The sequence below is a fragment of the Tupaia chinensis genome, unplaced genomic scaffold (assembly GCF_000334495.1).
Source record: "Tupaia chinensis unplaced genomic scaffold, TupChi_1.0 Scaffold000617_2, whole genome shotgun sequence".
In the NCBI taxonomy this organism is placed as follows: domain Eukaryota; kingdom Metazoa; phylum Chordata; class Mammalia; order Scandentia; family Tupaiidae; genus Tupaia; species Tupaia belangeri.
In genome coordinates this window covers 2,276,394-2,304,148 of record NW_006160137.1, presented here as the reverse complement: position 1 = coordinate 2,304,148, position 27,755 = coordinate 2,276,394, and the positions used below count along the sequence as shown (strand labels likewise).

Sequence of the window (27,755 nt, the reverse complement as noted above, 5' to 3'; positions counted from 1 at the left end):
AAGACCAGGTGACAACCCCTTCTTTCTCCTTTGGGGGGACTTTGGGCATGCGTGTGCATGCTCCGTGTTTTTCAAGCCACCAGGTTGGAGACTGACCCATGTGGGATCCCGCGCCTTAACCACCAGGCCACCTCCTGGCTCGGTAACATCTCAATTACTAAAATTCTATGGCACATTGGTGGTATCTAAGAAACAGAATTGATTTGTGCATTTCTTTTTTTTTTTCTTTTGAGAGAGATATTTTTGCTACAGGGCTTTTTTTTTTTTTTTTTTTTTTTTTTTTTTTTTTTTTGCTACTGGGCGTGTGTGCTCCTCAGACAGAGAGAGACATAGAGACAGAAAGCCAGAAATCACCCCGCAGGGGGGACGGCCACAGCCGCAATACCTTCTCTTCCATTCTCTCTGGATCATGGGCATGCATGGACAGGCACCCGCCATGAGTTTTAAGCCACCAGGTCCGAGGCTCAAACTGCAGTTGGCTACATAGGAGTCCAGCGACATAGCCATTATGCCAACTGCTGGTTCCAAGGGCATGTCTCTTGCCAGAGAGACAGAGACCCGGAGAAATCATGCCCCGGGGGGAATGGGTATGCTGCAGTCCTGTCTCTTCCATTCTCCTCTCAAGATTTTGGAGAGAGAGAGGCGCAGGGTATGAATTTTAAGTCACTGGGTCCGAAACTCGAACCGCGGTGGACTACATGAGAGCCCAGCGACATAACTATTATGCCATCTGCTGGTCCCTGATTGGTGCATTTCTATGAACTGAACTTCACAGTTTATTTGGATTTTACCAGTTTTTGTGTTTTTTTTTTTAATGTATAATTTGCATTTTATTTTTTCCCAGAGGACAGACAGTTCTTTGGTTCTTAAAGACTCAACTCCTTACACTGGTTTTGGGTGGAGGACTAGGGGCAGCACCTGCAGGTCTAAATCAGGGTAGGGGTGTTCCCGTCCTTCAGAGCCTCATGAGATCGGTTCCTGACTCCCTCGCTGTGAATGGCTCCAGTCACACAGGAATGCAGTTTCACATACAGCTTGGGGAGCACGTAGGCGTGGAGGACACTTGTTTGGGAAATGTCCCTGCCGCCTGCCGCCTCTGCTATGTTTCGGATGGGGGAACTTTTTAATAGCCTTGTCCTTGGGCAGTCTAGCTTTTCTTCCACCCCCCCTTTTTTTTAATCGCTAGAAGGACAAGGCGGTGTGAGGGAGGGGTGAGTGAGAAAGAGCCCTCCATGGGGAATGGACATGCAGCAATCTCTTCTCATCTCTCCCTCCTTTGGGGATTTTGGGCATGCATTCACATGCGCCAGGTATGTGTCTTAAGCCACCAGATCCAGGACTGAAACTGAATAGTTGGCCACGTGGAATCCAGCTGCCTTAACCACCATGCCACCAGCTGGCCCCTAGCTAAATATTTATTCGGTCATATATTTATAGCAATATGGACTCACAGATACTTATTTTCTACTTTAGTTGTAATCTGGTACATAATTGTGTTGCTAAAATTCTATCCGCTTTTTTTTCTTTAAACGTGTATTTATTTCTTGTGAGAGAGAAAAGTCACTCCCAATAGGGTCTTCACACCACAATCCACCCCCTTCCACAGCCAGCCAGCATTACAGGTTACACGATGCCCAGCATGTATGGGGAGACCTGGGGACCCAAACCCGGGATCTTCCCATACGGCCTCAGCATTGCGAAGCGGTGTGTTACCGCTGGATCACTGTGGGCAGCCCGGCTTTGTTAATTACAAGATGTTTTTCAGGTTTGGTTTTATGTCCTTTATCTTTTTTTTTGTTTAAATTTGTCAGGGGGGAGTGCGGAAGCACCCCTGTGGGGCATGGTCATGATCCAATCTTCCCTTTTTGTCCTCCCTTCAGGATTCCAGACGTACTTGCACACGTGCCTGGCATATTTTCCAGGCTGCTGGGTCCAGGCCACAAACCACACAGTTAGCCATGTGGGATCCAGCCACCTAAACCAGCATACCACAGGTTGGCCTGGTGACCTCTTTTTTTAAGATGGAATCTCACTATGTCATGATTCTCTGGCCTCTGCTTCCAGTGGCTGGGACTACAGGCAAGCATTGTGTCTGGCTTTCAGGATGGGCTGGGTCTCGAACCTAGGCCTTCCAGGCAGCTTTAGTGTGTAAAGAAGCAGTATCAGCCAGCGTGTACTACTGCAACTGAGTCTGCCTGGATACTTTTTGTATGCAGATCTTTACTGGGACAGCTGAGTCCAGCTTATATTCCCCCTCGACTATATTTCCCTTGGGTCCTTCCCAGAGGTAATCATTATTTGAAGATGGTATGTACCCTCCAGACCAGCAGTTAGCGTAATGGCTATATCGCTGGACTCCCACGTAGTGGACCGTGGTCCGAGTCCCGGACCCAGTGGCTTAAACTCACGCCGGGCACGCGTGCGGCAATGCCCGCCCCAGGTCCCGAGAGGAGGATGGAGGAGAAGGGATTGCGGCGTGGCCATCCCCCCTGGGGGGTAATTTTTCACTTTCTGTCTCTCTGTCTGTCTCTGTCTGGCGAGTGCACATGCCCTACAGCAAAAACCTCTCAAAAAAAAAACAAACAAAAACAAAAACAGAAAAAATACATCATGATTTCTGACAACTCAATAGTTTAGTTCATGGAGAGATTACTTTCTGTATCATATTTACATTAATCACCAATAAGAAAAGATACCTCAAACCATGCTCTTATAATCATAAAAGGAGGTTACATAGGACCAGCAGATGGCATAATGGTTATGTTGCTGGACTCCACATAGTCAACCATGGTTGGAGTCCCAGATGAGGCAGCTTAAACTCACACCAGGTATGTGTGAGTGCATGCCCAAATGGAGGAGAAGGGATTGCGACGTGACCATCCCCCCTGGGGGGTGATTTCTCGCTTTCTGTCTCTATGTCTCTCTCTGTCTGTCTGGCGAGCGCACATGCCCTATAGCAAAAAATCTCTCTCTCAAAAAAAAAAAAAGAAAAATAAATGAATAAATAAAAAATTAAAATAAATAATTCTTGAAAAGAAAAAGTTCTGGTGGAAGAAGAAAAGCACCTGTTGGGTGACTCAGAGTTTCTCTCTTGTCGTTTATCTTTCTAGAACCTGCTGTCTCTCATTCCAGTCCAGCTTCCTTTGGGAGCTCCCAGCTTACTAGGCAGGTTTGTGCCTGTGTAAATCCCAGTCGTGCATTGTTAGACTTCGTTCTTATTTAGGACAGCAGTGTCACTGCAAATTAAGGGATGAGGTTAAGCAACTGTTTAAATTGTCCCTGAACTGTCGGTGATAATTAAGAATCTCCCTGGGGGCTGGTATGGTGGCATGGTGGTTAAGGCGCTGGATTCCCACATGGCTGATCACGGTTCATGTCTCAGACCCAGCAGCTTGAAGATCACGCCAGGTGTATGTGTGTACATGCCCCAAATCCAAGAGGTTAGTGGAGGAGAAAGGACTGTGGCATGGCCATCGCGGCGCAGGGTGAGTTCTCACTTCCCCTCTCTCCCCCAGTGAGTGCACATGCCCTATGGCAAAAACTTTTTAAAAAAGAAAACAGGAAGCTGGCAAGCCACATTCTTTGGGCTAGAGAGGTGTGCAAGCTTCAGAACCCCAAAAAAATCTCACCAGGTGTATGCATACTTGATGGTGGGGGGTGAATTGCAGACAGTGATGACTGGGCAAGTTAGGGTCACATCAGACCTTCTAGAAGCTCAGCTGCCCCTTCCTAGGCCCAGCCTTCTGTGTGTGTGTCAGCCTGGATGTGTGCTAAGCCAGGAAGGTGACCTTGATCCAACCTGAAGCTTGTTCATGTGCAGGAGGGCTCCGGGCACCATTCAAGGACCCACAACACAATAGTCTTCTCTCACGCCCCTCCCTGTCCTCTGGTGAACAGCTTAGTCCAAATTATCTCTAAACTGTGGCCAGTGGACCTAAAAGAGACTGAGATCATCCAAAAGATTTTTTTTTTTTTTTAAGAATTATATTATTTAATTATTTAACTTCATTTATTTTAATTTTACCAGAGAGGGCAGAGCAAGAAGTGAAGGGAGTGAGAAATCAAGCCACCAGATCCAGGACTCGAACTGCAGTCGTCCATGTGGGAGTACAGATCCTTTAATTAACCACCATACCACCTACTGGCCCCTTTTCCCCTTCTTGGAAAATGCCTCTTAAAACCTTTCATCTGTTGTTACAGCCACTGCCGCCCCCTATTTCAGGACCACACATTAAGCCTTGGAATTGGCCTGAGAAATGCCCTCTGTGGCCCCAGGCACTTTAGTAACCTCCCAAGTACTGTGTACACTTGCATCACCGATGTATTGGATATGGAACAACACCAGTTTGTACACCTGTTTGTATTAGTGGCTTTGCTCCCAGCTTGAAAACGCAGTTCTATCATTGACCACTAGGTGGTACCACATCCCAAGTTACACTACAGTTTTTGTTTTTTGTGTTTTGTTTTTTGGAGAGGTTTTTGCTACAGGTTGTGTGCACTTGCCAGAGAGACAGAAAGCGAGAAATCACCCCCCACCCCCCACAGGGGGGTTGGCCACGCTGCAATCCCTTCTCCTCCATTCTCCTCTCAGGATCTTGGGCACGTACGCACATGCGCCCGGCGTGAGCTTAAGCCACCAGGTCCAGGACTTGATCCACGGTTGGCTACATGGAAGTTCAGCAACATAGCCATTACACCTACTGCCGGTCCCATACTATAGTATATTTAGGGTGGGCATTTTAAGACTTATTTATTTATTTATTTATTTATTTTTGGAGAAGTTTTTGCTATAGGGTACATGTGTTTGCCAGAAAGACAGAGAGAGAGACAGAAAGCGAGAAATCATTCCCGGGATGATGGCCACACTGCAATCCCTGCTCCTCCGTTCTCCTCTCGGGATCTTAGGCACACACACACATGTGCTCAGCATGTGTTTAAGCCACCTGGTCCAGGACTCGAACCACAGTCGACTACATGGAAGTCCAGCGACATAGCCATTACGCCATCTGCCAGTCCCCTGGGTCTGGAATTCTAACCACGGTCCACCACATGGGAGACCAGTACCTTAATCACCACACCGCCTGTTGTCCCCTCAAGATTTTGTTCAGTTGGCCAGAGGGCTTGTATACTCACCAGAGAGAGACAAAGAGCAGGAAATTAAGAATGTTCCCAACTGGGGAACAGTCACTGCAATCCCTTCTCCTCCACTCTTCTCTCAGGATTTTAGGCATGCATGCACATGCAACTGATGTGTTTTTCAAGTTGCTGTCTTCAGGACTCACTACGCTGTTGTCCACGTGGGATCCAGCCACCTAAGCACCATGTTACGGGGTAGCTCCAAGTCAGATCTTGTCTGTGGATAACTTTTTCTTTAATCTAAAATTTTAGATGGTGTAATGGTTACGTCGCCGGACTCCCACATAGTAAATCTCAGTTCAAGTCCCGGACCTAGCATCTTAAAACTCAGGCAAGATATGTGCACGTGTGTGCCCAAAAATCTCCACAGGAGAAGGGAGGAGAAGGGATAGTGGCATGACCATATGGGGGGTGGGGAATGATTTCTCGCTTTCTATCTGTCTCTGTCTCTACCCACCCTTTAGCAAAAATCTCTCTTGGGGACCAGCAGTCGGTAAGGCGCGGGATACTCCCACATGGCTGACCGCAGTTCGAATACCAGACCCGGTGGCTTGCTTTCTTACTTGCCCTCTCTCTTTGTGTATCTCTCTCTGGTCAAATGAAAATAAATGAATGAATAAAGAAAATTAAATAAATAATAATTTTTTTAAATCTCTCTTAACATTTTTTTCTTTTTAATTTTAGTGTATAAATAGTGCTATTTGAACTGCTCACATAAGCCCATCTTACCCAGTAAGAAAATGTGAAGTGTTTCTAGCAGTGTAGACATAATTGGCATGGCCTGTCGAAAGGTCTTCCACTAGAATCTGGAGAAAATCTAAGGAGGGCTGGCAGGTGGCGTGGTAGTTAAGGGTGCTGGACTTCCACATGGCCAATCGCAGTTCAAGTCCCAGACCTGGCGGCTTGCTTTCTCACTCCCCCCACCCCACGTCCCTCTCTGGTCAAATTTAAATAAATGAATGAAGTTAAAAAATAATTATTAAAAAAAAGAAGCTTAAAAAATAATTTAAAAAAAATCTAAAGGTAGTTCAACCATAAACTGGATGTTTTTTATTTTCTAGGCCATCTGAGAATTTTAAAGTCACATGGGACTTTAAAAAAAAAAACAATGAAGAGATCCTACTGTGGACCTCCCCTCGGCACAGCACACTCCCCAAGGGCAGCAGCCTGACAGGCCACACGGCCCCCTCGTCTCCCAGCCTGCCTCCCCAAGGCATGGCCCAGGCTCTCGCCTCATTATGGCAGCACGACACAGCATGCTCAACTTCACGCTCGACGCCAAAACCGATGGCGAGACCATTCTGAAAGGCCTCCGGTCCATCTTCCAGGAGCAGGGCATGGTGGAGTCGGTGCACAGCTGGCAGGACCATGGCTTCTTAGCAACCTACACCAGCAGGAACGGCAGCTTCGCCAGTTTGAGAATCTACCCCCACGGATTGGTGCTGTTGGACTTTCAGGGTTACGACAGTGATGCGCAGGCCCAGGGAGAAATCGCCAGCCTTTTGAACAGCGTAGAAAGAAGAATGGAAGAACTGAGTCAGGACGGCGCTGGGCGGGTGAAGAGGTTACCACCTGTCCTCCGAGGGGGGGCCGTGGACAGGTACTGGCCCACCGCCGATGGACGCCTGGTGGAGTACGACATCGACAAAGTGGTGTATGATGAGGACTCTCCGTACCAGAACATTAAGATCTTACACTCGAAGCAGTTTGGGAACATTCTTATTTTGAGTGGGGATGTCAATTTGGCCGAGAGTGACTTGGCCTATACCCAGGCCATCATGGGCAGCGGCAAAGAAGATTACGCCGGCAAGGAGGTCCTGATTCTGGGAGGCGGGGATGGCGGCGTGTTGCATGAGATAGTCAAGCTGAAGCCGAAAATGGTCACCATGGTAGAGATCGACCACATGGTGATCCAAGCCTGCAAGAGACACATGCGGCAAACGTGCGGTGACGTCTTAGATCACCTGCAGGGAGACGGCTATCAGGTTCTCGTTGAAGACTGCATCCCCGTGCTGAAGAGATACGCCCGGGAAGGGAAGGAGTTTGATTACGTGATCAACGATTTGACGGCTGTTCCCATCTCCACGTGTCCGCAAGAAGATTCCACGTGGGAGTTTCTCAGGCTGATCCTTGACCTCTCAATGAAAGTACTGAAACCGGATGGGAAGTATTTCACGCAGGGGAACTGTGTCAACATGACCGATGCCCTGTCGCTCTATGAAGAGCAGCTCGGGCACCTGTACTGTCCTGTAGACTTCTCCAAGGAGGTCGTCTGTGTCCCTTCGTACTTTGAATTATGGGTATTTTATACCGTATGGAAGAAAGCTAACCCTTGAAGGTGAAATTCCCCTGGCCATGTGTGCTGTGGGCAGTCCTTCCTGACTGTCTGCGTACGCTGTACGCCCCATCCAGATGAGTCAGGCTAGATTGTAAATTCCTTACTGTTTTCTTTTTATAATTATTATTTTTCATTTTAAAAAGCAAATGGGAGGGACCAGTTGGCGTAATGGCTGTGTCACTGGACTTCCATGCAGTCGACCTCAATTCGAGTCCCGGACCCCGTGGCCTTAAACTCACACCGGGCACGTGTGCATGTGTGCCCAAGATCCCGAGAGGAGAATGGAGGAAAAGGGATTGCGGTGTGGCCATCCCCCCGGGGGGTGACTTCTCGCTTTCTGTTTTTCTGGCGAGCGCACACGCCCTATAGCAAAAACCTCTCCAAAATAATTAAAAGCAAATAGAAAAATGTATATTTTAATGAGCTAGGTTTTTTTTTTTTGAACAGCTGAAGGACGATAGTATAGTGAAGACTGCTGAAAGCACTGACCCCCTAGAATGTGATTTTTGTTTCTTTTATTTCTCTGTGGGCATTATTTTTGTTTGGTTTTAGATTTTAGTAGACCTTCAGTTTGGATATTTAGAGGAATAAACATTATTGTTTTGTTCTGGAGGGCAATTATTAATGGTATTTCTTTCCAAAAACATTGACTTAGATGTTAAAATGCGGTGCTTATAAGAAGTGGTTTTAAAAAATGAATAACGGGGTATCTTTTTAATAGTGGGCCTGGCAGGTGGTGTGGTGGTTAGGGCGGCTGGACTCCCACATGGCCGACCACAGTTCAGGTCCCGGACCTGGCAGCTTCCTTTCTCACTTTCCTCCTCTCTCTCTCTGTCTCTCTGTCTCTCTGTCTCTCTCTAGTCAACTTCAAAAGAATAAAAGAATGACGATGAATAAAGTTAAAATTTTTAAATGAATAGCAGTGTTTTGATTAAAACTATAAAAGAGTGGGGAGGAAAAAACATCAGATGTTAGCCATGGCAGGGAAGACCACTGAGCTGATTTCTGCTAACTAAGTTTATTTCATATATACCTTATATATAGCCTGAAGACAATTTTATATGACAGTTTTGTATTGAAAGTCTACAGGTAACTGATATGGTGGCTCTGCTAGCGTTTAACTTTGTGGGGATTATAGCTATATTTCATAAGCCCTCAGCTGCTGCAGAGGTGGGGATCCAAACCCAGGGGACCAGCATTGGCATAATGGCTATGTCTCTGGACTCCCATATAGTCAACCATGGTTCAAGTCCTGGACCTGGTGGCTTAAACTCACACCAGGCACATGTGCGTGCGTGCCCAAGATCCCGAGAGGAGAATAGAGAAGGGATTATGGTGTGGCCATCCCCCCTGGGGGGTGATTTCTCGCTTCCTGTCTCTGTCTGTCTTTCTGGCAAGTGCACACACCCTATAGCAAAAACCTCTCCAAAAAAAAAAATGAGAAAGCAAGCCTCCAGGTCCAGGACTGAAACTGGTCAGCCAGGTAGGAGTCCAGTGCCCTAAACATGCCACCTGCTGGCCCCCATAGTGTGTGTGTGTTTTTTTTTTTTAATTTATTTATTATCATTATTATTTTTTAATTCCCTGTAGGGAGCATGCTCTCATGAGAGAAAGAGGAAACAAGTCACAAGGACTGGGACTTGAACCACAATCAGCCACATCGGAGTCCAGTGCCCCAACCACCACACCACCTACTAGCCCCAAAAAAGTTGTTAAAAATCATGATACCGGAACATACAGGTATCCTCAAAAAGTGTATGGAAAATGTGTATTATAAAAATACTCTGGGGAACCAGCAGTTAGCGTAATGGCTGTGTCGCTGGACTCCCACGTAGTCGACCGCGGTTCGTGTCCTGGACCTGGTGGCTTAAAACTCACGCCGGGCGCATGTGCGTGCGTGCCCAAGATCCCGAGAGGAGAATGGAGGAGAAGGGATTGCGGCGTGACCATCCCCCCTGGGGGGTGATTTCTCTCTTTCTGTCTCTCTGTCTCTCTCTGTCTGTCTGGCGAGCGCACGCGCCCTATAGCGAAAAACCTCTCCAAAAAAAAAAGAAAAGAAAAAAAAAAACTCTGCACGGATTTCAACATTTCTTGCATCAACGTGAACTCATACTTGAATTCCATTTTCTCCCACAAACTTTTCAGTTTCTTTTTCTATCCCCTGACCACAACAGAAGCATCCAGGGTGAGAAAAAGTCTGACACAGAATTATGAAACCACAGGGGACCTTCTTTCTCTTCTCTGTTTTCAAATGGAAGCTCTGTGTCTAGACTGGGAATAAACACACGGTTGTTCTGTGTAATTACATCTATTGTGTGTGGGGCTGAATCAGTCTGTGGGGGAGGATCGCCTAATGAAGAGGTGAACAGGATTCCCTCCTTCCCACTCAAGCACAGAGCGGGGCAAGTGCAGCTTCGAAGATGTAAAATAATGTTTTCCGTGCCTTTATTAAGCCCAGCCACTTGATTTTATGTTATTATAGACTTGGTAATGGTGGATGCTTCCAGAAAAATAATGCTATAGAAGCAAATGATCAGGTTCCTTTGGTATCTGAACTGCACTGATTCCTGGCTACACTAATGGTAGCCTCAGCTGGACTCCCACACCGCCCACTGCGGTTCGAGTCTCAGACCTGGTGGCTTGAAAATCACACTGGGCATGTGTGTGTTTGTGCCCAAGATCCCAGGAGGAGAATGAAGAAGGGATTGTGGTGTGGCCGTATCCCCGTGGGGGGGTGATTTCTCATTTTCCCTCTCACTGTCTCTGTCTCTCTGTGAGAGTATGTGCCCTAAGGCGAAATCTTCTAAAGAAAAAAAGAAAGAAAAGAAAATCATGCCAGGCGTGTATGCGTACATGCCCAGAATCCTAAGAGGATAATGGAGGAGAAGGAATTTGGGTACAGCAATCTCCCCGGAGGGATCTCACTTTCCCTCTCTGTCTTTTTCTGGAGAGCGCATAAGCCATACGCACAATATGTATACACACACACACATACATCCACACACATAGATCTATGTGTATATAGATCGATGTATTTATATGTATGTGTATATACATATACAATCTGTGTATATATGTATGTATGCATATATACATAGATAGATAGCTTGAAACTCACATTGAGTGCATTTGGGAGCGTGCCCAAGATCTCAAAAGGAGAACACGGGAGAAGGGATTGCGGCATGGCCATCCCCTCTGAGGGTTGATTTCTCGCTTTCTGTCTCTCTGTCTCTCTGTCTGTCTGGCACGCGCACACGCCCTATAGCAAAAAAATCCAAAGAAAAATAAATTAAAAAAATAAAGTTAAAATAATTCTTTTAAAAATCTTAAAAACTTAAACAAGAAAATAGAATTTAATTATTTTCTTGAATAGGTGATTCAGAGACATGACGCAAAATTCAAATGATTAAAAGGACATTAATTGGGGCCAGTGGGTGGCATAATGATGGGGGCGCTGGACTCTCACATGGCCAACGATGGTTCGCGTCTTGGACCCGGCAACTTGAAATTCATGCTGGGTGCGAGTAGGTGTGTACCAAGAATGGAGAAGAATGAATTGCAGTGTGGCCATCCCCCTGGAAAACGATTTCTCACTTTTTCTCTCTCCATCTTTGTCTTTCTGCTGAGTGCATGAGCCCTATAGCACAAATCTCTCAAAAATTGTTTTGAAAAAGCCTTAATTAAACTTTAGAGAAGTATACTATGTGGGTTGGCCAGTAGCGTGGTAGTTAAGGTGGCCGGATCTCATATGATCAACTGCATGGTTTGAGTCCTGAACCCTGTGGCTTGAAAAACACACCATGCATGTGTGTTCGTGCCCAAAATCCCAAAGGAGAAATGGAAAAGGGATGTGTCATGGCCATCCCTGGGAGTTGGGAGTGGTTTCTCATTTTCCCACTTGTCCCGGCCCGCGGGACAGTAGAACAGGTTTCCTGAGGGAAGGAGTGAGAGACGGGAAGAACGGCGCACTATCACAGCACGGAGACGACGCAGTGTCTCTTCAGGGTCGTCTCTTTATTGTAGGCAGCACAAAGACGACACAGTGTTCAGGGTCATCCGGAGCCGACACAATGTTGCCACAGCTCAGGGTCATCCAGAGACGACGCAGTGTCACAGAGACGGCGCGGTGGCGCAGCTCAGGGTGGTCCAGAGACGGCGCGGTGTCGCAGCTCAGGGTGGTCCAGAGACGGCGCGGTGTCGCAGCTCAGGGTCGTCTTCTTCCTGGTCGTCTGTGTCGTCTTCCTGGTCGTCTGGGGATTATGGGCCAGAGATCGTGCTTATATACACATTGGTGGGCCGTGATTGGTTGGATGAAGGATAGCAAAAGGTAGGTTATGATTGGTTGCTTTGTGGACCAATCATGAGGTGCCCAGATATGCAAATCTGAGGGATTCTAAGCTCAGCGATTTGCTAGGTAAAGTGGCCAATCAGAGTGTGGTGTTGAAGATGAGGTTTTTGAAGGGGAGCCAATTGTGGCCTTTGTAATTGTTTGCTCTCTGAGCCGAAGGTGGCAATAGTAAGAGACTCATGAAAAATGGCCTTTGCAGACTCACTGGTGCGCAGCCTCCCACACCCACTCTCTCGAATAAGTCCATGTACCCTCTGGCAATTTAAAAAGAAAGGCAAAAAGGGAAGGAAGAAAAAAGGAAACTCTAAGCACTATAATGAGTGTAAATTGACTTACAGGTAAATAATGATTTTCCACAAATTTGTTTATTGCCCAAGGGCACATGCAATCAAGGGGAAAGAGATTGAAAAAGAGAGACAGACGGACCAGCAGTTGGTGTAATGGCTATGTTGCTGGACTCCCATGTAGTCAACCGCAGTTTGAGGCCCAAACCCAGTGGCTTAAACTCACGCAAGGTATGTGTGCGTGGTGCCCAAGATCCCAAGAGGAGAATGGAGGAGAAGGGATTGTGGCATGGCCAGCCCCCCTGGGGGTGTGTGATTTCTTGCTTTCTGTCTCTCTGTCTCTCTCTGTCTTTCTGGCGAGTGCACGCGCCCTGTAGCAAAAAACCTCTCCAGGAAAAACAAAAAGGAAGAAGAGAGACAGAAGCCCCCCATGGGGGTGCAGTGGGATTATGGCATGCATGCACACGTGCCTGGCGTGTCTCAAACTGTCAGGTCTGGCAATCAAACTGTGGTTGGCCATGTGGAAATGCAGTGCCTTACCCTCCCTGCCACCCGTTGGCCCAAAGAGCATCCTTTCTTGATTAATACTGCCTGGATTCAGGCCCCAGCTCCACCACTACATAGATGTGAAACTTAGTACAAGTTCATCTCTCTGAACTTCAGTTGCCTCATCTGATAAAAACAGGGCAGTAATGATACTCGGTTTGGAGGATTAGAGTGAAGATGAAATAAGCGACAGTTTAAAACATGTAGACTGGTACCTCGAACGCAGTAAATATGTTCTTCGTTTTGTGTCATCCTGTGTTCCCCATTAGCTGTGAAGAAATAAATCATGTTTTGCTGTATCGAATTACATATATATTTTTAAAATACTTATTTAATTTTATTTATTATTATTATTTTTAATTTGCCCAAAGAGACACAGAGAGAGAGAGAGAGAGAAAGTGAGAAAGCAAGCCACCATGTCTGGGACTCAAACCATAGTCAGCCATGTGGGAGTCCAGCGCCTCAACCACCACACCACCTGCCAGCCCCTTGGACTATATTTTAATTGCTCCAGAGAGGCCATTTAGTAAACCCTTTAGTAAGAGAAAATTTTGGCGTATGAATAAATGATCTCTTAATTGATGTGTTTAACTAAAACACAAAATAAAGGACCAGCAGATGGTATAATGCTTAGGTCGCTGAACTCCCATGTAGTCAACCATGGCTCGAGTCCCAGACCCAGCAGCTCAAAACTCACACGGAGCCGACAGGCGGTGTGGTGGTTAAGGACGCTGACGCCCTTGGGGACCAGCAGGTGGCATGGTGGTTAAGGACGCTGACTCCCACATGGGTGTCCACAGTTCAAGTCCCAGACCTAGCTGCTTGCTTTCTCACTTTCCCTCTCTCTTGCTCTGTCAAATTAAAATAAATAAATACAGTTAAATAAAGTAATTTTTAAAAAAATAGTAAAAAAACCTGAAACTCACACTGGGTGCACGTGTGTGCCCCCAAATCCCGAGAGGAGCGTGGAGGAGCCTGGATTGAGGCATGGCCATCCATCCTGCTTGGGAGGTGGTGGTTTTGTTTTCTCTCTTTCTGACCCTCTCGCAAATGTATGAGCCCTATGGCAAAAGTCTCTCAAAAAACAAAACACACAAACACATCTCTAAAAAACAAAACAAAACAAAAAAACACACAGTCTACACAAACACATCACACACACACACACACACACATACACACACACTTGCAATGTCTTCTTGGGATCACTAGGTGGCGCCTGGGTGGGCTGCAGGACGAGCGTAGCTCACCCACTCACAAACCGATTCAGGACAAGGAGGTTCGTTTGGTCCGCAAGGGACTCACGAATTCTTTTAAAATTTCATTTGCCAAAATGTAAAGGTCATGGGATTTCACGTAAAACTTCATTTCCAGATTCTGCCGAAATCGCAAGAGCTGGCCACCCTAGACCGGAAGCGCTGCCTCCTGCAGCGCAGAGTCCCCGCCGTGTCCCGCAGCGCCGCTCCCAGCCGCCTGCTTCGCCCTGCGCTCCTCTGGCTCCCGTAGGCACCTGGGTTTGGAACCCGCAAGGAGTCCCAGCCTTCCCTTGTAGGTAGCAGGCTGAGGTCCTGCAGAGAAAGCAGCAGCTGACACTGCAACTGTAAACCTCAGACCAGGGCTTTGTTCCGTGCTCGTGTAATTTCTTTTCACATGCGACTGCTTTCAGAAAAGGGCGGCCGTGCTCGTGTAATTTCTTTTCACATGCGACTTTCAGAAAAGGGCGGTAACTAAAAAATACTGGGTAAGACATATGGGGAGCCCCGACATTTGGGGACTTTGAGGCACCATTTAGGTGGTTAAAATGGGAGATGGAGAAAAGGGACGGTAATAGGACTTCTTTTCTTTGTGGAAAAGAACTTAATTGATTTGGGAGGAAAGAATACAAGTTCAGTGCAGAGTCAAGCATTTCGGAAAAGTACAAAGAGCATGGTAAAAGATTCCCTAAGGGGCCGGTAGGTGGCGTGATGGTTAAGGGCACTGGACTCCCACGTGGCCAATGATAGTTTTAGTCCTGGACCAGGTGGGTTGCTCGCGTGCTCGCTCTCTTTCTCTCTCTCTCGTCAAATTAAAATAAAAACCAAATAAATAAAAATAAATAAAATTATTCTTTAAAAAATTTCCTAAAATTCTTTCATTTATATCTCCATTAATATCTCAGTATACATTGTCTGTATTTATAAATACACTTAGTCTAGTCCTATTTGGGCCAAAGAATACCTAGGAGTGTGGGGTTTTAGAGTTTCCATGGGCTCTTTCTCAGTTTCCCCCTAGTCATTTATCTGATCTGACCAAATGAGAAACTTTTCAACTATAGTACAATGCTGTGCAAATAAAATGCCAAGACTTTGCCCACCCCAACTCCCTTCCCATAAGATCTGTTGCCCACCCATCCAGCCCCCCTATAGAGAAATTCTGCAGCTGCCAGAGGTGCATGTGTGGCATTTTCCAGAATGAGAGCACGCAAGTTGTTCTGTAACTTGATCTTTCCACTAATATTATTTTTAGAACATTATTTCCTACTTTATTAATATAGACCTAATTTTTTTGTTCACCTTTAAAATCACCCACAGGGACCAGCAGTTAGCGTAATGGCTATCTTGCTGGACTCCCACATAGTCGACCGTGGTTCGCGTCCCGGACCTGGTGGCTTAAACTCACACCGGGCGCGTGTGCGTGCGTGCCCAAGATCCTGAGAGGAGAATGGAGAAGGGGTTGTGGTGTAGCCATCCTCCCTGGGGGGTGATTTCTCACTTTCTATCTCTCTGTCTCTCTGGCGAGCGTACACGCCCTATAGCAAAAACCTCTCCCCCCCCACGCCAAAAAAAAAAGAAATCACATTTAAATAAAATCCCCCACAGAGACATGAGGTTGACAGGTGGCATGGTGGTTAGGGGTGCTGGACTCCCACATAGCCAACAGTGGTTCAAGTCCTGAACCTGGTGGCTTGCTTTCTCACTTTCTTTCTCTCTCTCTCTCTTGCTCTCTTACTCTGTCTCTCTCTGGTCAAATGAAAATAAATAGAAGTTAAATAAAATAATTCTTTTTTATCTTATTTACTCATTCATTCATTATTATTATTATTTTTCATTTTGAACAGAGAGAGAGAGAGGGGGAAAGTGAAAAAGCAAGCCACCACGTCCAAGACTCGACCTGTGGTCAGACATGTGGGAGTGTCCAGCACCCCAACCACCACACCACCTACTGGTAATAATTCTTTAAAAAATTATTTTATTTTATTATTTTATTACACCTAAAATAATTCTTTAAAAAAAAGATTTTTTTTAAAATAGAAGGACTTTTTAAAAAATCACCCACAGGGACCAATTTGATGACAGTGGTACCACGGTGCTCAAGGGAAGCTGGATACCTATGGAGGATCACAGGTTCGGTTCCCCTGTTGGCCTGTACGTGCCAAGTACAGATCCCCATGATAGTAGCCAACTGAGGAAGCTGGGAGTGGAATGATTGCAGTGTGGGATTCTGTCAAAGATGCTTGTCTGTCAGTCTCTCTTCTCTCATGAAACTTAAACTTTAAAAAAAGAAAAAACATCCTCAACATCCTGAAGACAATCCAGTTTGTTTCTAAAACAAACTTTGCTCGGGGACCAGCAGGTAGCATGGTGGTTAAGGTGCTGGACACTCCCACATGGCTGACCAGAGTTCACTTCCCAGATCTGGTGGCGAGCTTTCTCTCTCTCTCTCTTCCTCCTTCTTTATATCTCTCTCTGGTCAAATTAAAATAAATGAATGAGTAAATAAAATAAAATAAAAAAGACTGGAACTTTAAAAAAAAACAAAAAAACAACTTTGTTCTAACCGATAGATAACTGGAAAGATGGGACCACCCCGTTGAAAGTCACTGTGCACCTGCTAAAGTCTGTATGATTGTTGTGGTAGGCACGGATGGAAACGATTCGTCTCTCAATCGTGGTAGTAGTCGGGGTTTGCTGCAGTCATGTTACATAGCACACCGCCCCCAAATCCCAGAGATTTATAAGGACAATTGGCTTTTCACGGACTGGTCTGTGTGCTGCACGTGGGTTGGCCTAGCATGCCTGGGCTTAGATTTGTATCTGCCTTACCCGTCACTCCTTCCAGGTCCTGGGCTGAAAAGCCAATGGCTACAGGAACATTCTCTCCGCGTGGCAAATGGCGAAATTGCAGGAAGTCATGCCTAATTTCACGAATTCACGTAGTCTCCGGCCAGACATGGCTTACATGACAGCCACACTCTAGACCAAGCGCAAGTGAGTAAGGAGAAGCATACTCTCCCCGTGGTAAACCATGGCAGGGATGGGAAGGAAGAAGGAACTTCGAGACGAAAGTATTACCTACGGGCCAGCTGGTGGCATAGTGGTTAAGGCGGCTGGATCCCACATAAACAACTGCGTGGTTCAAGTCTCAGACCTGTGGCTTGAAAATCACACTGGGCCTACGTGTCCATAAATCCCCAGAGGATGGTGGAGTTGTGGTGTGTGGTCTTCCCCATGGGGGTGCTTTCTCACTCTCTCCACCCCCGTCTCTCTTTGGTGAACACACATGCCCCCATAGCAAAAGAAAAAAAAAAAATTCCTACTGTAGGGACCAACTGGATTGGAAGACAAAATTAAATTTAAAACGAAACCTGCCGATGAGTCTTAGAAATGTGACTTCAGGGGCCAACAGGTGGTGTGGTGGTTAAGGGCACTGGATTCCCACGTGGCCAAGTGCTGTTTCAATCCTGGACCTGGTGGCTTGCTTTCTTGCTTTCCCTTCTGGTCAGATTAAAATAATAGTACTGGGACCAGCAGTTAGCGTAATGGCTATGTCGCTGGACTCCCATGTAGTTAGTTGACTGCAGTTCGCTTCCCGGACTCAGTGGCTTAAACTCACGCCGGGCACGTGTGCGTGCGTGCCCAAGATCCTGAGACGAGGATGGAAAAGGATTGCGGCGTGGCCATCCCCCCTGGGGGGTGATTTCTCGCTTTCTGTCTCTATGTCTCTCTCTGTCTGTCTGGCGAGCGCACGCGCCCTATGGCAAAAAACCTCTCCGAAAAGAAAAGAAAAGAATAATACTAATTATAATAACAAATGGAAATAAATAATTATTTTAAAATACAATTTGAACACTTGCCTTTATGTGTGTGTACACGTGTGGGGGGGTGATTTTTTTTAAGATAGCCTCTGGCTTTGATCCTCTCGCTCAGTCCCTCAAGTAGGTGAGGCTACAGGTGTGCACCACCGCCCCCGTCATTTTCTTTTCCCTTTTCTTTTTCCTAGAGGGAGCCAGGAATCAAACCAAGGCCTCCTTGTGGCCTCAGCCTACTAAGCAGCAGTTTCCAGCTTGTGTGATTGCAGCTAGACCTGAACCCTTTAATCTTTTTATTTTTTTTTTCTTTGAGAGATTTTTGTTATAGGGCGCGTGCACTCACTGGAGAGACAGAGAGAGACAGAGAGACAAAAAGTGAGAAATCACTCACTAAGGGGAAGGGCCATGCTGCAGTCCCTTCTCCTCCATTCTTCTCTCAAGATCTTGTGCACGCACTCACTCACATGTACCTGGTGTGAGCTTTAAGCTGCCTGGTCTGGGACTTGAACCGTGGTTGACTACATGGGTGTCCAGTGACATAACCATTATGCTGTCTGCTGGTCCTAACCTTTTCCTCTTGAGAATTGAAACAGCTTCATCTATTAATAGTGTGTCTCCAAAGACCTCTGATGAAGGTTCCTTTGTGACTGTAGTCACTCTGCCTGTATATTTCTCTTTTTCTTTTTTTTAAGAATTATTTTATTTAGTTGTATTTACTTATTTATTTTAATTTGACCAGAGATAGAAAAACTGAGAAAGCAAGCCACCAGGTCCAGGATTCGAACCATGGTTGGCCTTGTAGGAGTCCAGTGCCCTTAACCACCACGCCACCTGTCAACCCCTCTGCTTGTATATTTCATATACATTATGCTCTTGAGGGTTATGAAGACCTGACCTGGGTCTTTAAAAAACAGAAAAGGATTCAACTGCCTTATCAATACTTGAATGTTGAAAGAATTATTTTCCCCTTTCCCTTCTTCTGCCAAAGTTACACCGATCAGCAACTATCCCTGAAATTTCCCTGTGGGTAAAAACAAAGAGTATTATTGCCAGGCAACAAATAAAAGGAGAGCATTATTTTTATGCTTTTGGGAAGGGGTAGCATCTTGCTCCACTGTTTCCATGGAGAACCCCAATTGTCACGATTAATCACACGCTGGGAAATTGAAACTTACACAAAGGGACTGCCTTCGACAAGCGCTCACCTGTGCTGAGGGACAGCTAGGACCAATATTTAGACGAGGCCTCTTACCACACAGGGAGCATGACCTATGGCTTCAGTTGGCCCAAGTTAACCCTTTCCCGTGCGTCAGTGGCTTTTCTCCATTCAGTGTGATAATGTTCTATCGACATGACAACTGACGCGTGCAGTGATGAAGGAGGTTGGCTGCAAATGACCGACAAGCGACAAAAGACACCCCAGTTTTACTTAACCTATCATTGTTTCTAGCAAAGTGTGTACTCAAAGGAGGGCCAGATGGTTGAGCCTCTCAGACCTTCTGCCTAGGAGTCAGGGGAAGCAGGAGGTAGGCCATTTTGGAATACAGGAGATCTGAGGGAAATAACAGGTCCACGACCCAGACCCTGGTGAGGAAATGATTCTGTTTTTGGACCTGGATGGACCTGAGCGATGGAAAAGATCTGTCCCAGGGTGCTGGCTTTCCTTTATCTGTCTCCCGGTGCTATGAGTTTTCGTTTGTTGGTTTTTAAAGAATTTATTTATTTAATTTAATTTATTTATCTGTTTCTTATCTTCGATTTGACCAGAGAGAGACGGGGTTGGGGGGAGTGAGGAAGCCAGTTGCCAGGTCTAGGGGGCCGTTCGCCCACCCAGTGATACGAGTTTTATGAATGAGACCTTGCAGAAGACGATAAAGGTAGCTGTGTTCCTCTTTGGTGGGTCCAGTCTCTAAGCAGGTCATGGGTATCAGAATAAAACTGCTTCTGACACTTGGGGAGAGAAAGCGGATCAAAGGTGATCCAGAGGAGGTAGGGGAAGGTCCGAGAGTGTGGTTCTGAGGCTGTTGCTGTAATGCGACAGGTCTGAGTGCCAGTGGTTAAGGTGCTGAACTCCCACGTGGCCAACTGTGGTTCAAATCCCAGACCTGGTGGCTTGCTTTCTCTTTCTTTCTCTCTCTAGTCAAATTTAAAAAGAAATAATAATAACAAGTAAAATTAAATAAATAATTCTTAAATAGGAAAAAAAAAAAGAATTAGTCGTAAGGGGGCCAGCAGGGGTAGTGGTAACAGTGGTGGACTCCCACATGGCCGACCACGATTCGAGCCCTGGACCTGGCGGCTTGAAAATCATGCCAGTACGTGTGCATGCATGCCCAAAATTCCAGGAGGAGAATGGACGAGGAGGAATTGCAGTGTGGCCATTCTCTCTGTCTCCCTCATCTCTTTGAAGAGCACACACACCCTATTACAAACACCTTTTTAATAAAAAGAGTGAGTGAGAGAGAATTTAGTCCTAAGTTTTGTTCGGCTCTTATGCTCAGGGGAGGCAAAGACAAGTGGGGCTTCGTGGAGGAGGTTACAGCGGGTGGGAGATGGGGAAAAGGCATGCTCGGAAGATAAGGAACGTGGACACAGGCCAGCAGAATGACAGGAACTCCCCTCTCCCTGCGTTTCGTTTCGTTTCGTTTTGTTTTGTTTGGGGAGGGAAACAACCCCTGCAGACCCAGGGACTCCAGTGCTCTTTCAGTGTTCACCCAGCTTCACCATAGAGTTGTCCATCTTTTCTGAATCCTAAATCATTACAACCAGGTAAGCCTGTTCTCCACCCAGGACTATTAGGGAGGAGGCGGCCTGCGGTGATTTTGGAAAAGAAACGAGTATGATTCAACCCAGACGACTGCCATGCTCGTCCCTGGGTAAGACATCAGAGAATCTGGTTTAGGTGAGATTAAACCCGAAAGATCAGAGTAAGTACTTCTTTAATCTCTGATGAGAGTACAGTGTCTCTCTCTGGACCTTGTGACTTAGTGAAAGAACACAGAATCATTCATGTTCTCTTTTATGACTCTTTCATTTTATGTATTTATTTTGGGGGCAAGGTCCTACTCTGTTGCAAACCTCCTGCCCCAGCCTCCCGACTTGCTAGACTATAGGTGTGGTCCACCGTGCCCTGCTTTTTAGGATGAGCTGGTAATTCAGCAGAGGCTTCCACGTGGCCTCACCCTGCATAGGAGTGAAGCAGCTTTGACCAGCGTGTGCCACCACGGGTAGGCTGCAACATTTTATTTTTATCACCTACATATACATTTTTTTAAAGAGTTATTTATTTATTTTTTCATATGAGTTTGTCGGAGAAAGAGAGAGAGAGAGGGAGCATGAGAAAACAAGTCGCCAGGTCCAGGACTCGAACCATAGTTGGCCATGTGGTCATCGGGAAAATCATAACACATTTGCACATAGAAAAACATCGAAAAACGAGTCAGGACTTTCCCAACTTATGTATGTATATATTAGTATATACGTCCTTCGCTCTCCGATCTCCTCCCACTACTTCCATCAATGGCCACTCCAATTTTATTTTATTTGTGTGTTGTTTACTGCCAGAGAGAGACAGAGAGAAATGAGAGGACAAAGCACCCTCCATGGGAAATCTGCAATCCCTTCTCGGCCATCTCTCCCTCCCTTCCAGATTTTGAACAAGGACGCACACATGCCAAGCCTATTTCCCAAGCTGCTGGGTCTGTCTGGGACTTACACCACACAATTGTTCATATGGGATCCTACTGCCTTAACCACCAGACCACGGAACTGACCCTAAATAAAATATTTTCTAAACATCCTTTTTTAAAAAAGAATGATTTATTTATTTAATTCCATTTGTTATTATTATTTTTCAATTGGACCAGACAGAAACAGAGAGAGAGAGAGAGAAAGGGAAAGTAAGAAAGCAAGCCGCCAGATCCAGGACTCGAACCGTGGTCGGCCATGTGGTAAGTCACTATGACCACCAGACCCAGACAGTCAGATGGCCAGCGGACTGGAAGGAGATGTCAGTGTTATAACAGAAGCTGTACAAGGAAGCAATAACCCAGGTGGGTTGGCTTGGCAGAAGTAGAGAATGTTCTTGAGTCTGGAGCACTAGAAGAGAAGCAGCTACCTAAGGCACAGAGTTGTCCCCTTTGAGGCAAGGGGGCTCAGCTTTTGTACTCTCCCCACAACTGTACCAGTCATTGACTACCTGCTGCCCGAGGGGAACTACAACAGCAGTGTCTACTAGGGCTATACTGCTGTTGTCCTGCCCTGATCCCCCTCCCTGGTGTTTCCGTCCCCAGCTATTGTGAAGTTTTGACTGGCGCTGGCTTGGACTTACATGCTTCTGTGGAGAATCCCTCAAGGCCCATAAAAGCTTGGGAGGTTATATTTCCACTCTAGAACTGTCCGTGGGATCAGGCTGAAATTAGACTTCAGCTGAAACCTCACATTTACTTACAGATTTCTCCTGAAACAACTTCACGTAGACGTTTTTAAATGGCCAGAGGGTGTGTACACTCATCAGAGAGAGACAGAGACAGAGAGAAGGGAGAAAGTACCCCCTCACACACTGGGCATGGTCATGCACGATCTCCTCACTATTTCTCCATTCCGTTGGGATTTCAGGCATGCACGCACATGTGCCACCATGTTTTTCAAGCTGCTGAGGTCAAGATTCAAACCATGGCTGGCCATGTGGGTGACCCTCCCAAGATATCTTTAATAAAGAGTGCCTACATCCGTTTCTGCTTCTGGGAACCCATTTTTTTTTAAAGAGTTATTTTATTTAACTTTATTTGTTTTATTTGTTTATTTATTTTCATTTGATCAGAGAGGGACCGAGTGAAAGAGAGAGAAAGAGAGAGGGGGGGAATGTGAGAAAGTAAGTCGCCAGGTCATTTATCTCAGCATGAGCACCTTCTAGATCTTTCCGAGATCTTTCTCTTAACTTCTAAGGCCTTGGTTCCTGCCCATTTCCAAATTATTTGGTTAGCCTTTTGTGAGAGCTCCAAATCCTTTAGTAAATTTCCTTTTGTATCTGGCCAATAACCAAAAAAAATCTTTGTTTTATTTAAAGAATTATTTTATGGGGCCAGCATGTGGTGTGGTGGTTGACGGTGCTGGACTCCCACATGGCTGACCGTGGTTTGAGTCCTGGACGTAGTGACTTGCTTTCTTTTCTTATTTTTATTTGTTTGTTTATTTGTTTGCTTATTTTAATTTGACCAGAGAGGGACAGAGTGAGAGTGAGTGAGAGAGAGAGAGAGAGAGAGAGAGAGAGAGAAAGTGAGAAAGAAGCTGCCGGTGGGACCAGCAGTTGGCATAATGGCTATGTTGCTGGACTCCCATGTAGTCGACCGCAGTTCGAGTCCCGGACCCAGTGGCTTAAATTCACACCGGGCACGTATGCATATATGCCCAAGATCCTAGAGAGGAGAATGGAGAAGGGATTGTGGCGTGGCCATCCCCCCTGGGGGGTGATTTCTCGCTTTCTGTCCCTCTGTCTCTCTGTCTTTCTGGCGAGTGCACGGGCCCTATAGCAAAAACCTCTCCAAAAACAAAAAACAAAAAAGAAGCCGCCAGGTTCAGGAATGTGGGATTCCAGCGCCTTTAACCACCACCCCACCTGCCGATTTCAGTCCTTTTTAAAAAATTGTTTATTTAATTTTATTTATTCATTTAGTTATTTTAATTTGTTCAGGGAGAGAGAGAGAGAAGACAAGTGCAAAAGCAAGCCACCAAATCCAGGACTTGAACCGTGGTTGTCCATGTGAGAGTGTCCAGCACCTTAACCACTACGCCACCTGCTGGCCCAGACTGAGACTTCTCATATTGGAAAGGAAGACCCTAATGAACAGTTTGCCTTAGTTTAAAGAAGAAAGGGGTTTACAAGGCTTTTCCTACCAGGGTAAATGATACTTTGGTTTGATGTGAGATACTGAACCAGTTTCTTCTTTTAGAAAGCCAGGTCTGACTTTGAGCCTCCCAACATACATTTCTGTGGGAAATCTCCTCTCAGTTGGCATTATTTTCGTCTCTTCTATCTTCATGCAACAGCCCCGGAAATAGAGCAATTCACCTGTATGAAAAGAGCTGCACTTCCTAATAAAAATATCTTCTGGAGGAATAGTCTCTTCTGAGAAGAATTTTTCTCTAAAAATTGTTCGATTTTCAAATTGTAGGGGATGAAATGAGTTCAACAGAGAAACCAAAATAGATGCGTAGGATTCCAGGGGACACTAAAGACAAGCTTCTGTTCCGTTACCAGGCAACTGTCTCTCTACGGATGCTTTCGTTTTGATATTATAAAATAGTTTAAGTGATGGATTTCTGACTCAAAATGTCCTGGCATGATAACAAATTAATCTTTGATGATTTAAAAAAATATATATAAGCAGAGGGGCCAGCAGGTGGCATGGTGGTTAAGGGCACTGGACTTCCACTTGGTCAACCGTGGTTCGAGTCCTGGACCTGGCAACTTGCTTTCTCACTCCCTCCCCGACTCTTTCTCACACTCTGTCCTTCTCTGGTGAAATTATGAGTAAAGTTAAATAAAATAATTCTTTCAAATAAAAAAGTATAAGCAGGGGCTGGCAGGTGGCGAGGTGGTTAAAAACAATTTGCAGGGACCAGCAGTTAGCGTAATGGCTATGTCATTGGAATTCCATGGAGCCGACCGCAGTTCAAGTCCTAGACCCAGTGGCTTAAATTCATGCTGGGCACGTGTGCGTGCGTGCGTGCCCAAGATCCCAAGAGGAGAATGGAGGAGAAGGGATTGCGGCGTGGCCATGCCCCCTGGGAGGTGATTTCTCGGTTTCTGTCTCTCTGTCTCTCTGTCTTTCTGGCGAGCGCACTCACCCTGTAGCCAAAAAAAAACTTTTCAAAAAAAAACAATTTGCAGTGTTATGAAATTATGGACAGAAGATGATCCACCTCCATCCCTTATAGTTCTCTTATAGTGAAGGGAACTAACGCCTTTGGTGACTTGCCCCTGAATCCAGCTAGCTTGATCATTTGTTCTGAATAGTCACTGCCTGTGCCCTCACAGTTTTCAAGTATTTTTTTTAAAAGAATTATTTTATTTATCATAATTTTTTTTAAAAAATTTGACCAGAGTGAGGAAGAGAGAGAAATGGAAAGCAAGCTGCCCGGTCTAGGACTTGAACTCCAGTCGGCCACGTGGGAGTCCAGCATCTTAACCACACCACCTGCCAGCCTCTCAATTATTTTTATTTTCAACCTTGAGCCTAGTAAAGCATTAGGGTCGTACAATACATAAACTTACTGGAGTGGTTGCTCCATTCTTGAAACTTCCCAGTTTCAGGGAAGACTCAGATGTATAAACACAGCCCAGAGCCAAGCCACATGGGCCTGCCATCCTGCCCACACCTGGTTGGCCCGGGCGGGATAAATACCTCATCCAACCCAGCCGGTCAGCTTCTCTCCCCAGCAAGTTTAGCTCTGACTACAGAACTCAGCAGTCGGGACTTGCTGGGGCTGAGTCACCGTCATGGCATCATTGCCCCGCGGGGAAGACCTGCGAATGCCTGGTCCTGCTCTACCCAGGGCCTGGGCGTTTAACTCTTCCAGTTGTAGCTTTCCAATGTTTCTCCATCTCTGTTCACGTTAGCTAAAATCGCTTCCTGTTTTTCTACCCAGAAGGCCTTGAGCTAATATCCATATTCACACCTGGAATAAGCACTACTTATTTTTCCTCTACACCCAGTGTGTGCTGCCTCGGCAAATATCTCTCCAGGAGACAGAAGATGGCCTCTTATACAAGAGGGGACTCCAGAAAGTTCACATAAAATGAATGTGATGAAAAAGCTATGCATGATCAAATTTTTTTTTTCGGGGAACCAGCAGTTAGCATAATGGCTATGTCACTGGACTCCCACGTAGTCGACCGCGGTTCGCGTCCTGGACCTGGTTGCTTAAAACTCATGCCGGGCGCGTGTGCGTGCGTGCCCAAGATGCCAAGAGGAGAATGGAGGAGAAGGGATTGCGGTGTGACCATCCCCCTGGGGGGGTGATTTCTTGCTTTCTGTCTCTATGTCTTTCTCTGTCTGTCTGGCGAGCGCACGTGCCCTATAGCGAAAATCTCTCCAAAAAAAAGAAAAAAATTTTTTTTTCGTACTCAAACTCATGCTGTAATTCCATCTTCCCATGAACTTTCTGAAGTTCCCCTGTATATGACTCTGATAACCTATATGGACTTGAGTATGGGGAAATTAAGGCCAAGGGTGGATTAAGATTGTCTTTTGCTTGATAGAGAACAAAACAATGAGTTTATATTTTTTATTTATTTTAATTTGACCAGAAAGGGACACACAGAGAGAGAGAGAGAGTAAGAAAGCAACCTGCCAGGTCTGGGATTCAGACTGTGGTCGGCCCTGTGGGAGTCCAGTGCCCTTAACTATCACGCCACCTATCTGGCCCTGAACCTGACTTTTAAAAAGTTGTTAAGGTCTTGAGCCAGCAGGTGGTATAGTGGTTAAGGCTCTGGACTCTCACACAGCCAACTGCTGTGTCTAGAAGGCTCTGGACTCTCACACAGCCAACTGCTGCGTCCAGTCGAGTCCCGGACCTGGAAGCTTGAAACTCATATCAGGTGCGGTGATGAGTCCTGGACCTGGAAGCTTGAAACTCATACCAGGTGCGGTTGCATGTGTGCCCAAAATCCCTAGAGGAGAATGGAGGAGAAGGAATCGTGGTGTGGCCATCCCCCCTGGAGGGTGATTCCTCGCTTTCCGTCTCAGTCTCTCTGGTGAGTCCATGTGCCCTATAACAAAAATCTCTCAAAAAGAAAAAAGTGTTAAGGTCTTAAAGGACCTGGAAGCTTGAAACTCATACCAGGTGCGGTTGCATGTGTGCCCAAAATCCCTAGAGGAGAATGGAGGAGAAGGAATCGTGGTGTGGCCATCCCCCCTGGAGGGTGATTCCTCGCTTTCCGTCTCAGTCTCTCTGGTGAGTCCATGTGCCCTATAACAAAAATCTCTCAAAAAGAAAAAAGTGTTAAGGTCTTAAAAGATTTAAAATAGAAAGAAACTGAGGAACGACTGCAGATTAAAGGAGGCTAAAGTGTGTGGTCATGGGTTGAATCTTGAGTGGGGACAGAAGACATTATCGTAAAGGGCATGACTGAGCAATTCGCGAAACCGTAGGTACTGTGTGCTAGATAACAGTATAACAATAGCATTTGATCATTGCACAAGGTTATCTAAGACAATCGCTTGATTTCTCACTTTCCCTTCCTCTCTCTCTCACTCTCTCTCCCTCTCCGGTGAGCACAAGTGCCCTCTAGAAAACATTAAAAAAAAATAAAAATTAAAAAACAGGGCCAGCAGGTGGCATATGTTTGAGGCACTAGACTCTCATGTGCCTAACCACGGTTCAAGTCCTAGACCTGGTGTCTTGCTTTCTCACTTTCTCTCTCTCTCTCTCTTTCTGGGTGTGTCTCTCTCTGGTCAAATTACAAATAAATGAATACATAAATAAACTTTCTCATCCTCTTGTAGAATGTATCCAGGACCCCAGCTGCAAGGATGGCTGGGAAATGCATTGTGTGGATCTCCAGCTCCTGTGGGCACACTGAAGGGCAGGATGAATGCTGAGCTCGGGGGATGGATGCAGTTCTTCCTGTGACTTGTAAGCCTAGCCGCGGTCCGCTTCCCTCCGCTCCAGTCTGTCTCCCAGTGTGCCTTGGCTCTTCTCACTCTCTGCCTGTCAGCATTTCACATGTGCCACTGTCCCACCGTCCCACCACAGGGCCTTTGCATATGCTACGTTTCTTCCTGAAGGCTCCTCGCCCCTACCTCCTCGTCTCCATCTGTTCCACTCCTGTCTCTCCTTGAGTCCTCAATTTCTTTTTTTCTTTTTCTTTTTCTTTTCTTTGAGAGTTTTTTGCTATAGGGCACGTGCGCTCACCAGAAAGAGAGAGAGAGAGACAGAAAGCGAGAAATCACCCCCAAGGGGGGATGGCCACGCCGCAATCCCTTCTCCTCTACTCTCCTCTCGGGATCTTGGGCACACACACACACGTGC

At 46.1% G+C, this 27,755-nt stretch overlaps 1 protein-coding gene and 1 long non-coding RNA gene across 2 annotated transcripts in view; one reads left to right on the top strand and one right to left on the bottom strand.

Moving 5' to 3' along the window:
* Nucleotides 1–7,637, top strand: part of LOC102492216 (spermine synthase) — an 8,350-nt gene extending 713 nt beyond the window's left edge. Inside the window, exon 2 of the mRNA XM_006158962.3 lies at nucleotides 6,198–7,637. Within this exon, the coding sequence (XP_006159024.1) occupies nucleotides 6,375–7,472 (1,098 nt within the window). The 5' untranslated portion in view covers nucleotides 6,198–6,374 and the 3' untranslated portion in view covers nucleotides 7,473–7,637. The remainder of the gene's footprint in view (nucleotides 1–6,197) is intronic.
* Nucleotides 7,638–11,585: 3,948 nt separating this feature from the next.
* LOC102491927 (uncharacterized) overlaps nucleotides 11,586–27,755 on the bottom strand; it is a 25,550-nt gene continuing 9,380 nt past the window's right edge. The window contains exons 2-3 of the long non-coding RNA XR_336066.3: nucleotides 12,868–12,921; nucleotides 11,586–11,724 (exon numbers count right to left, since the gene is read on the bottom strand). This is a non-coding gene — a long non-coding RNA (uncharacterized LOC102491927). The remainder of the gene's footprint in view (nucleotides 11,725–12,867; nucleotides 12,922–27,755) is intronic.